The 12,668-nt window shown below is 31.8% G+C and overlaps 1 protein-coding gene across 1 annotated transcript; it reads left to right on the top strand.

The window, feature by feature from the left end:
* The first annotated feature begins 3,165 nt into the window (after nucleotides 1-3,165).
* LOC137919899 (uncharacterized) lies at nucleotides 3,166-12,537 on the top strand. Its single transcript, XM_068763119.1, has 4 exons — nucleotides 3,166-3,401; nucleotides 3,681-3,857; nucleotides 9,129-9,256; nucleotides 11,409-12,537. Exons 1-4 carry the CDS (start codon nucleotides 3,308-3,310, stop codon nucleotides 12,195-12,197), a joined length of 1,188 nt encoding a protein of 395 aa, XP_068619220.1. The 5' UTR covers nucleotides 3,166-3,307; the 3' UTR covers nucleotides 12,198-12,537.
* Nucleotides 12,538-12,668: the final 131 nt, after the last annotated feature.

Raw genomic sequence — 12,668 nt, 5'->3', positions numbered from 1 at the left:
AAGCGTTTGAACATTCTATTTTTGAAAAATGGTTTAATTTACTTTTTCTTTTATCGCTCTATTTAAAGTATAAAATTTTTGCTACAAATATATTAAATAATATAGATTATACACGTCCTATTTTATTTTTATTAATAAAGTCGTTTAATATTGTTTTTACGTTTTATCCATTATTTACATTTAGATATATGTTAGTATAATTATGGTGAGGGCCTGTGTACATATGCAATAGGCAAGTATAATTAATTTTAGTATTATTATACGAAACTAATGTTAGTTTTTGTTGTGCTTTTAGCGTGCCTAAAATGAAATATAAATAAGACGCATGCCCGTTTATAAGACGTGACCAGCAAATCAGGTCGGCTATCTAGATTTAGATTACGTTAGGTTTTACAGTGATAACCGTCAAAGGCGTGCTGCGTAGAATTTTTTAGTTCATAATTTACGGCTTCATTTTGATTTTGATAGCTTACATTCTACGAAGTAATTGTTAGAAGGTTTATTTTTCATTATGTAGACTTCAATGAGCGTAAAGATATTTTAAAATCATGAACACCAATTTAATAAATATCAATATCAGAATAAGCCGATAAAAATAGACACTGATTATATTTATCTCATCTAATCTGATAAGAGCATTAAGAAAATTGTTTAATATATAAGATTTTTACATAAAATTTTATATGGTACTCTTTATAAGTTTGCATGATTGCATATGTATTCGAGTACACAGTGATTATTATGGGTGTAAATATATAATGTAAATAAATAAAATAAAAAATATATAATGTTAAAAAGTGTCTTTGTCCATCTATGGTTTCAGAAATAATAAATAACGTTATGATAAAAGTGTAAGAGTTTTCAAAATTGATCACTACGTGTTAGAATTAATTCTTGTTTACAATCTGTTCCTGCCGATTTTGTACTGCCAGAAGTTATTCTATAGTTCTTATATATTATTGACCTGTCGCATTCTAACAGGAAAAAATAATATAACTTATTTCCGAGTGATCACTTTATTGATGATTGGATTATACATTCACATCCTTAAATCTTTTATTCCCATTAGCAATCTCCCATGCAGTGCGCAGGATATTGTACTGTATGCAATTGCCAGGAAAAGTTACCGAGTGAAAATGATCAATAATAAACGAAGGTAAAAAAATTATTTATACAGCGGTCATCGATCTGAATGCAGATTCGTCAATTGCTAAATTTAGAAAAGCACGGAGTTGGATGCATGCAACATGTACGTCAAAACGGACAAGTAAAGATATTAGACGCCACCGTCTGCGAAATTTCAGTTTGATTTTGCCTCCTATCAATTCATATCTAAATAAAGGATGAATGGTTATAGGTGTAAACGATTGAAAGTAGTATATTAGTTTGGTGTGTGTATTGCTCATTTATCAACAAAAAGCTTTTAATTTATTACACCACTTTACAATCACCTTGTACGTATTTATCACTCTGAAATATGTTACATTATTTTTTTTTCTGGAATGCGTCAGACCTGCAATTATATTAATTTTTTTTAAATTACTTCAAAAACCATTGATTTCTAGACGAGTGTACGATACATTAATTGACAGCCAATGTGCTATACATTCCCCCCTTTCAAGCACACACCTATAACCGATCTCCATGTGTATACTGTATAATCGTTTTTTAATATGTTTGTACATTCTGGAATATCATGTCATAAATACATTTCGACAGCAGTCTAATTCTCTTATAAATATAGTCGAGTTCAACAAAATTTTAAACATATAATAAAAATAAATTATAACATATGCGTATCATTTTGTGTAAAAATATTTCCGAAGTACTAAATCAAATGCTTGGTAATATACTTGTCTGTCTGTCGTTTTTTTTTTTTTGCATAAGCCTTTAGTAATAGTAATTTATTCCAAAACTTTGTTCAAAATATATATAGAATTACATATATATTTAATATATTAACTTTTACTGAGTACAAAAAGTAAGATTTACTGATTTTGATTTAATTATTTTTAATTAACATAAGTTTTGTTTAATGTTACACGCCAAGATTTACGTTTAAAAATTTTAACTTCCCTCTAAAAGACTTTTAACCTTTAGTGGAAGCATAATTTGATATTAAATCATATTTTATTTTTTAACACAAAATATGCTGGATATATATAGATATAATTGCTTGGTGTAAATAAATCAAAGTGCGATAGTACATTAGAAAAGACTGAGAAAACACACCTAAGTGTGCATAGATTCATATTCTAATAAATGACAAAAGTAATTTATCAAATAATGAGCAAATGGTTTCAGAGAATTTTTTTTTATTTTTAGAAAGTCTGATCAACTATAACCTTGTCTTAAGACCTTAGTGAGCAGACGTGCATATTCAAACGTTTACTATGAAGTTATTTACGAACAGCATGATTAATCTGATCCGATTTACAATAATTCATAGAATGCATTGAAATAGTTTCATCGTTACTCGTAACTTTAAAAACAAATCGAAATCGGAATAATCGAAACAAAGAGGTACCCTGTCATAGAAGAACAAACGCATCCAGTATTTATGATTGTTGGATTGAATGACGGTTATAAAATTATTAAGTACAGCTGTACTTAATATTGTTCTGACAAGGTGATTTCTTTAGCTAACGACATTATAAAAATGTTTATTAATACAACTACATTAATTAGGCTACTGTTAACTTCATTGTGGAATAATATATGTATATTACAATATTTGAGTGGGATTGCTTTTCGTTGTTTTGCGTTGGTGAGTCAAGTACAAGATTAATATAAATTGAAGAAATTTAAGCCGACGACGTTCGTTTGCGTAAACAGAATTAGGCCCACACGTTTATTTGGAAATAACATGGATATTAAAACTCAAGAGGCTGTTGTACCAGAAGTCACTGACACTATATTAATTTTAAAATATGACGTTGCAGGCTACAAGTTTTTCTTTATTTTATTTGTTACATGTGTAAATATTAGTATACATTGTTTTTACGGTCATTCAATATATTTTTAAAATATGGATTTGATGTTGACTATTGGAACGAAAATAAATTAGTTCAATTGGCACGTACAAAGAAAACATAAAATGCGTTCGCTTGCGCATGCGCCGTCCGTCCAAACGGAGATCGCATATTCGCATTCAAGTATCGGACTTCATATAATAAGGTGTATTCAAACACAATTTTGCGTTAAAAAGTTATAAGAATTATAAAGAATATTTCATATAAAATTTTAATATTACTTTTAAGTGTGTAGTGAAAACGAAAAGTTTACCATTTAAAATAAAATCTTAAAAATGGGCATGATTTCTCGTGTGCGCAGCCGAATTAGGAGTGATTCTTTCTCGAAGATTCACACCATGAAATCAGAAGACAAAATCGCCAATATAGGTATTTTATTAAAATTTATATTGCAATAATATATTTTAATATATTAATAAATATTATTTATGCTATAAACATAAATACGTCACAATGTTTGTTATTTCAATCATGCTACAATTTTTAATTTGGCGACTGCATTCATGTCAAAGGTTTAAAAATTTATATTTTAAAATATTAACAGATTTACTATACAGTTGTTAAAGGTTTGTTTTCTTCTTTTTCTGACTTAGATAAAACATGCATGTAAAAAGTTTAGTAGTTTGTTCATAGTATTTTCTTTTTCAGTGTGGTTATTGACCGTGGTGCTCCTGTTGCCATACTGGGCTCCTAGAGGTCTTTTGGTTGCTTTGGGAGGAGCATGGCTGATGGCAGCATACACCTGCCTGGTGGTCCCTATTCTTATATCAGCTAACTATCGCTACCCAGCGAGGTGGTATCCTGCTGTGGCAAGAATTTTACAAGGTACGTATATATTTATAAGATTGAGACCCTGACAGGTATTGTCATTGATTAAATAACTTTAAGTAATTAATAAGAAACCTAAACAAAGCATAGCTATTTCTAAAAAGTATTTCGTAATACATATTGGTACTAAAATACTGTTGTACTGGTGTGTAAATAATTATTTTTTATGCGGGAACGGGAACAGCTATGTGAAAAACATGAATTTTCAAGATCGATGCCACAAACACTCAGCGACTGTCCTTGTAATTCATTTATCGAGGGAAACGGTTGAAAATATTATTATTGTTCCACAAGAACCTTCTACAAAGTATTCAAAAAGTTATGACGTGACCAAGGGAAAAAGGGATAATTTTATATGTATACATATATCCATACAATTTTTTTGTTATTGATCTAGATGCATCAATAACAAAAAAATTGTTTATTTGGTTTGAAAAAAAAAACATAAATGTTGAAGCTATATCCGTAATACAAATCGAGTAGTTGATACATAATGCTTAATTGATGTTATATATACAATGCAAAATAAACAAATTTTAATATACAAAAGCAGTAAACAATAATCTGTGCCAAAATAATTTCTCTAGAGAGTTTATATCCAAACATCAAATTTTCAAAGTTTTTAAATATATGATTAAAAAATTATTATATGAACTAAATATCAAGTACACTTTCATGAAAATATTATTTGGCTTTATGTATTATTTATATAACAATTTATAAATACAATAATGATTGCATCATGATTTTTTACAAATAAATAGATAGAGGCGCAATTCATGATGATGCCAAGCATTTATTTCGTATGCGTTTAACTTTCTTTTGGATTCTTTTTAATATTTATTGTGACAATGGCGAATGGGCTACCAGATACAAATTAAAAATTTCAGTAAGACAACTATGTCATTTTAGGTGTAAAATCAAAAAGCAACAAGTTTTTATTATTATTTTTTTACTTCATCTAGTTTAATAATAAAATTACGGAGAGCTGCTCTACAATTTTCTTTATTCATGTGTACTGCCTGAATATCCATATCTAGATTAAAACTTTGTATCTATCTATTTCCCATAGTCACACACTGTATACCGTTTATTTCATTCAGCAGAAAAAAAAATTAAGACGAGACTTTTCTTATTCATTTTATATCACATCAATCAGAACAAAGTGTAAAAGTCGAACATAAATCGAATCGTCATAATGGAATTTGCACTAGTAATAAGCTTAGTCACGAGTTGTTGAAACATATTTTGAATAACAGTAGGCGTGTCTAGACTTTCTCATGTTTTTTCCTTTAATTTTTTTCTGAATTCTAAAATGGACTATAATTCCGCTGTATGATGGCAAAATAAATTTGCGTCAATAAACGTACAGAAATCTATGGATGGTAAAACGCACCCAATGTCGGTCTGTGTGATGTTTACATTGCTTCGTTAGTTATGTTTACCTACTAGCATTTTCGCAGTTTTCGGGTCATTGTCGGGTGGGAGTTGAATGAGGCAACGGAAGCTGGCCCGTGGCCAATGGGAGTGCGTCATTAAATCCGACTTATGCTTTTTGTATCTAAACAAAAACATGTGGCCGTAAAGATGATTTTTGGATATTTTCTTTAAGACCGATTAACTGCAGATATTCATGTCTGTTTTTCCATTTTAACGTAGTTATTCTATAATTTACTCGGGGTCCTTGTGTCTCGCATTAAATACAGTCGGGCTAAGCTGATTTATAATTTACTCCTTAGTACGACATTTTCCTTGGATAATCTGTTGAAACATATATTTGGATCAACAAAATTCCGTGACACAAGACATTGCGCATTAATATTGAAGAGTAAAAAATTAGAAATATTTTATTTTACACTATGAAAACCTTTATTGTCTTTTAAACACAATAAAACCTGCGTAATATGGTTACTGACAGAAATAAACACAGTGTTTACTCGACTAGGTCGCGTCTTTTATCGCGTTTTTTTAACTTTGCATGTCTCTGTAAAAATAACCGCAATGATTCTAGACTTCTACCCTTTAGAAATAAACATTTACACCAGCTACTACCTCCTTTGACTAACGTGTATTGATATTTACAGAAATATACACGTATGTACACAATGATTTTTGTATGTATTATATTTATTTGTAAATACATTCACTACCAGTTACACGTCAAAGGCGATTTTCGTAAAATTCGTCCTTAACCAAAGTTCAGTCTACTATGTAAAAGGAATATTTCTATCAATTTTTTTAGTCTCTAAGACTTATGGTTTCTGAGATATCATGTTGAGTCAGTAAATTGATGGAAAAACCTTGTACAGGTGATTCGTTATAGATTCAAAACTTTAAAGCAGTGAATGTATAATTCATTTGCTAAAAAAAACTTTTACATCTATTTCCAATAACCTTGTATGAAGTAGAGGTAATAATCACTTTAAAATAGGTTACATTAATTTTCTTTTATTGGAATGCGACAGGCCAATAGTTTCTGGGAGCACAATCTTCTGGGACAATAACTTTATATGATATAATCCGAATTTTAAAAACACATGTATTTTTGTTATAACTTGTATTTTCTGAAATTATTGATTTTTGGATGGGGTGTTTAATACATTATTTGAGAGTTATATCCACTCTTTTGAAGCATATATATCAATAACCATTCTTTCTATTTATGTACTTATTCTCCGATAATGTTAATGCTGTTAGCTCGAAGGCTTTTACACCTTCATCGGAGTTGAATTCACGGAGCGGAAGGGTCCGTGAACTTAAAGCTATTTATGTATATAGATAGTTAGATATATCAACACTTTGCGTTAAAGTTATAAAAATATATTCATAATTCTAGGTCTGAATTAAAAATGTACGGTAACTTTAAAATAAGTATAAACTTTTAATTAAATTTTAAACTTTTACTTATTTGGATTAAGAAAAATATTAAAGCATATGAAAAAAAAAACTAAAAATACTTACCAGAAATAAATGAAGAATTACTTGTTGTAGCTTGTAAGGAAGACTTGCTCTGAACTGATTTTTCTAAGACAAGGGTGGTTCTTTTATACTTAAAATTTCTCCTAAGAAAATCATCCACCGGACGCGAACAGTTGACCAGGACAGTTTTATGCAATATCTTTTTGTTATAATTTAAATAACAATTAATACAACGTTTTACCTATACTTTTATTTGAAATATTCTTCCTATTAAACGAATTTTTAATATTTGCAACTAAAACGATTTAGTCGATTTATTTTTGTTTCTGAGATATTTTTTTTTATTATCATCATTTCCATTGTGAGATGTCCACTATTGAACATGGGATATCCTTATATATTTCCAATAAGATTTGTAGCAGGCGGCCTGCATATTGCATTTTCTGACTACCTTGGCAATGTAACCTATTTCCAATCTCCTTTTATAAATAATGCGATCGCTCTGAACTACGTTACATTAATTTATATTTCTATTGAAATAAGGCAGGCCAATAACTTCTGGTAGTACAAAGTTTGCAGGGAAGAATAGTAAATAATAGTTAATTATAATATGTAGTAATCACAATTTTAAAAACCGTTGTTTTTGGATGCTTATACAATATATTAATTGACGGAAAATAGACTTTACATACATACATTCGCTTTTACACCTATAACCAATCATCCTATATATATTTTTCTCCAGAGAATAGTTTCTGAAATTAAAATGTAAAAATAATTTGTAAATACAAGTAATATCTTTACTGCTGTATTATTGTAAACTCTCGGCACAGTCCTTCAAAAGTATTAGAAAAATATCTTTCATGCAAAACAGTGAACAGTTCCATGAAACGGAAAAATAAGTAAACGAGTTATGACAGGTCTAGTCTGGCCACGGACACTGCCTTCAGGACTTGTTGCTAGGCGTCAATAATTTTATATCAATAAACAGTTTTACTTTTTTCGAAATTATTGTACCTTCTGCTGATCACGGTAGACGAGACCCTCAAGGTAGACAAAAGACCTTGTCAAGGTCTCAGTCAAGTTCACAGTTGCTTAAAAAGCCGTGGAGAGTGCTAAGCTCGGGATTTTTATACAAGACCGAATAAGCAGGAGATACGTACGAACGAAAAACACCGACAGTCTAATGAATTAAAATTCTAAAGTGACAATGGAAAAGCCACATGGAAAAGAACAAATGGCCTCCAGAGTCTTAAGGTTTTGGGGTGGAAGCCCAGTGCAAGAAGTCCTACCACAAGGTTGACAGACTACCTTATTAATTCCATCTTCCGCTGGATACAAGCCACTTACAACTAGTTTTAAATGAAATCTTTGGAGGAGCCTTGTGCCTAACCGCGGACTTCTTATGACTAAAATGTTGATGATCACTTTTGTAGGTTATTTAAATTGCGTATTTATGTGTAACTCTCTTGGCCATGGTATTAAAGTTTTTGATCATAATAAGGTAAACTTCTTTGACCCTAATAACTTCAAAAGCGATAGCCATTTGAAATTAGGGACCTAATGAAACGAACTACCCAATCCAGTGAAATAAATAATGTAACGACCCCATACGAAACTCCCGGGGGAAACTCCGTGCTTATTTACTGCCAAAAAATCTAGGCTAAGCGTATACGATGCACTGCAAATTCCGTAAAGTGGCACATGTATTCGGTAAAACGATGATTTGGTTCACGAGGTGATATCATGTCGAAAAGATTAAAGTGCGAGTAATAGATGGTCAATATTAATTGATACAGAGCTACCGAAATCGCTGTATTGCGTTTTAGGCATGTGCGCGGCATAAGGGGGAGGAATATTGATCGCTCCGTTACATCAGTACCCTGTCAACCATCGCGGCAGCAGCGGATGAAAGCCGGGAAAGAAAGAGCATGATCTTTCTTTCCCGGCTTCCATCTCCGCGTTTTTCTTGCGTTAAAGCAGTAGGGGTAGCACCATTATCGCTTTGTAGCTATAAATATAATCCTTATTATAAAGTTAACATAAAAATCCCTGAATGACGTGCCTTGATGGTATTGCAATTAGATATTAACTCTTAACTGTAATTCAATCAGAACCAGTTCTAGGTTTTTAAGCGGATCCTAGCCGCTACTATGTAATAAAAGTATTTTTTACAAAAATTATTGAATATTCATTTACAAATAATACAAATTAACAATGTATGAATATATTTTATTTATATATCGCCACCTCACAAAATTAGATGACCCGGGCAGTCACCCGCCTTTTTCGTCTCTATATTCGATGCTGTGATCAGTTGAGTGTTAACTTGGTTGTGCTCGGTTTCAGGAGTGGCACGAAGACTTCGAGCTCCTGGTGCATGTCTCTTGGGTGTGATGAAAACCGCATACGCGCCCCTCGCGCGAGCCGAGCGAATGTTTCTGCAGATGAACAATCTTTCCACTATGATCTGTCAAGTAAGTAATAAAATTATTTATTATAAATAGACAAGCCAAAAGCAATACATGCTTGCCTGTTACAGGCGTACTACTAGCCATAATCACACCTAGTTTGCATCTAAACATTAATAGCTGATTTAAACAAAACCAATACATAAAGTCTCTCTAAATAGTAATAAAACAAGACACGAATTGTCTATATAATATTTAAAATTAATTATAGCCAGGATTTTATACTTTCATTGCATATATTATAGTAAAAGTGAAAAATAAAGTAGATGATTTACGAAAACTGTTTAAGAATTCTTTTCCTAAAAGGATTTCTACAGTCAGATATTTAATCAAAATATATCTTTAATCAATTTGTAATAACCAGAAATCGATCTATAGTTAGAGATCGAAACGACGAGGTTTCAAGGCGGTAGAAATTAATTAATTTCTTTGTAGTAACTAAGCCAGAATGCTTCTCCATGTTCAAACCGCCGTTTATTTTTGATCTTCAAATTTAGAAGTCATCGATGTCTTAGGCTACTGGGACGAATATTCCGTTGACTGACAAGTCCAAGGGCAACTAAGATGGTCAAACCTGTATTTCTCCGTTTGCTAATACAGAATTAAAGAGTAAAAACGTATTAAGAGTTACATTGTTTGAGAGTACATAGCAGTTCATCACCATCATCAATGTCATCATTTCAGTCATAGAACGTCCACTGCTAAACAAAGTATCTTCTATATATGTTATAAGATCATCGGAAGATGCTGAATGCAAGTCGCCTACAACTAGTCCTATTGGAAATCAATAGCGCAAACCGTAGCTTGTTATCAATAACCAGATGATGAGATAAGTTGTGTATTCTCTGAGACTATTAAATGAATACAATAAAATTATTCGTTGGATATAGTGTAGGCGAAAGATTTTGAGCAAATCGTAATAAATGTGCAAAAATCTATTTTGTTTAAAATTATATGTTATTCAAATTTTTTGTCATTCTAGATCATTCTAAGAAAACGTGAGTAATCAAGTAACACAACGTTACTTGAAAGATAAGTGTTAAAGAGTCAGTAGCTAAGCTAGGGTTCAAGATGAAGACATTGCTTATTTTTTTCTAGTTTTACTTTTCTATGTTTTGAAATTTCCTATTGTCTGAGATTTTTAATAAATGCAGCACTGCTATGCAAAATTTTATATTATAAAGTTCAGGATAGCACCATATTGCAATAATTAAAATATAATAACACATGTAACGAAGTAAACTTACTACTCCCATTAAGTCATCGTTTTTATAATTGGTAATTTTTAGTGAATATTTTGTTTCAAAAATCCACGTGTTTATTTTTGCGTTTCGAAAATCAGCAGAGATAATATTAAAAAAAAAACATATTTTAACTCTGATGAGAATGGCGACGATCATTATACATTTCAAACTCCGGTATGCTAGCCACTACGGCCACTATACTTCTACATGAAATCATTCTTCGGACGCCATCAGTGATGTGGTCGCTGTCGTTGCGTCAGGGCTGTGTAAATTGTTAATAATCTATGTACATATGTGAATACAGTGTCTCGACCTATCTTGGTTATATTTTCACACGCTGAACGCGTATATGCGCATAAGATTTATCGATAAAAGTAAATTATTAGGAGGACCGGAACGTAGTGTCTCTTTCTTAACTTAAATGCATACGACTACATTTTTAACAAGTTTTTATTTCCAATCAACAATATATTCATTATGGTCATCAATAACCTTTGGCCATCTAGCATACAAATATTCAATGCCGGAGCGGTAAACATCAATCGGTTTTTCTATATAAAATGTCGACATAAATGACATTACTTTCCGGTCCCCCTAATATATTTGAATAAAGGTAAGAATGAAAAGACATGTTTTGTTTTTTATGTCTAACATTTTTTCAAATTAAATTTTTATGGCTACAACAAAGAGGACATTAGGTCATGAAGGAGGACGTTTATGTTAAAATTATATATTATTTTCACTGGATTATTTTTTGTTTTGTATTGTATTGTATTATTTACCTTTGTTGTAGAAAATAAATTTTGTATGTTGACGATACAAGATTTTAAAGTGCATTTCAAATTTTAAATTGCATAAATTTTATACATTATGTTTAGTTGTTAAATAGTTAAAAAAAATGTTGTCCTTTTCAGTTACTGGTGTTCACAGCGTGCGACTTGCTATTCGTATCTCAAGGCAGGCTGACCTGTCTCTACTCACTGATGTTCTATAACGTGATCACGTACTCCGTTAGTTACGTAAAAGAAATTTACAACAAGGAAGATTGGTCTCCCTATGTGAACGTGACTCGTCACTCCCGTGTAAAGCACCTCGCTATGTCGGCTACGAAAATCGTCCTGGAGTGGACTAAAGCCGTCACCTTCATCGTGACCATCACATTTATCCTTCTTACTTTAGGTCTTGAGCAAGGCTTAGAGCATTTCCGACCTACAGCCTTGTTCACAACAATAACTGGCACTTATTATTTATTAACGGAAAGAACCTTCTTAGAGCTCTGGCCTGTAGCTTTGTCGGCCCTAAAAATGGAGAGGTTTGAAGGTATGGAGGCGCTATATTGTGGTGTTTGGGCCAGAGGTGTGACGACGGCACTGGCCGTGCCTTTGGTGCCGGCGCTTGCGTGGTACGAGCGTTGGCGATTGTCTGTTCTTATTTTGTACGTATGCGTCTTTATGCATGGGAGGCATCGATTAGGAGAAGCGCTCGTCAAAATGAACGAAGCGTGTGATTCTTTAGCGAAATTTCGACGAGCGACGCCTGAAGAACTTTCTACTCTAGAGGACGTATGTGCTGTTTGCCTGGGCAGCATGAAGTCAGCTCGGGTGACACCCTGCGCGCATTTCTTCCACGCTGATTGTTTGAGACGCTGCTTAGCAACATCAGACAGATGTCCCATTTGCGTAAGACCGTACGTCTTCTGTTGATCAGCCTTGATGCCGTCTGAAAAAGACGGATTCATAATAAAGTTCCAGTGTGTACTGAATTATCTAATCGATCGAGTTTTTACGTGTTGTATTTAATGTGATTTAGATTAAGAGTAATGCACTTTATGTTTGTACTGTAACAATTATTTGTAAATGCTATAAAGAAAAGTTACTAATATTGGAAATGGGAATTTACAACATAGCTCGTAGAAAAATATGTACAGACGTGTTTGTTAAAATTATAACATTAAATATTTCGGTATTAATTCTAATGCTATTTACCTAAATGTAATATAAACCCTCCATGGGTCCAAGTATGTGTTAATTTTGTACGAATTTCATTAAGGGAATAAAAATTTTTGCTATATTGCCTTTTGTTTAACAATATATTTTACGTATTTACATTTCTATAATAACTGCACCTAAAAATTTTACTCGCAAGACAAATGATAACAATGTAATGAATAATAA

The sequence above is a fragment of the Battus philenor genome, unplaced genomic scaffold (genome assembly GCF_028537555.1).
Source record: "Battus philenor isolate CCGP_79_NKW_IND1 unplaced genomic scaffold, ilBatPhil1.0.hap1 SCAF_17, whole genome shotgun sequence".
Lineage (NCBI taxonomy): Eukaryota > Metazoa > Arthropoda > Insecta > Lepidoptera > Papilionidae > Battus > Battus philenor.
Note: the sequence above shows the minus strand (reverse complement) of the source record. Positions and strands in the feature narration are given on the sequence as shown.

What these genes read in the sequence shown, in the direction of transcription:
- LOC137919899 (XM_068763119.1), top strand. Translation starts at nt 3,308, where the DNA reads ATGGGCATGATTTCTCGTGTGCGCAGCCGAATTAGGAGTGATTCTTTC. An exon ending in TGTGGCAAGAATTTTACAAG is followed by an intron (nt 3,858 to 9,128) that starts GTACGTATATAT and finishes GCTCGGTTTCAG; the next exon opens with GAGTGGCACGAAGACTTCGA. An exon ending in TTTCCACTATGATCTGTCAA is followed by an intron (nt 9,257 to 11,408) that starts GTAAGTAATAAA and finishes TGTCCTTTTCAG; the next exon opens with TTACTGGTGTTCACAGCGTG.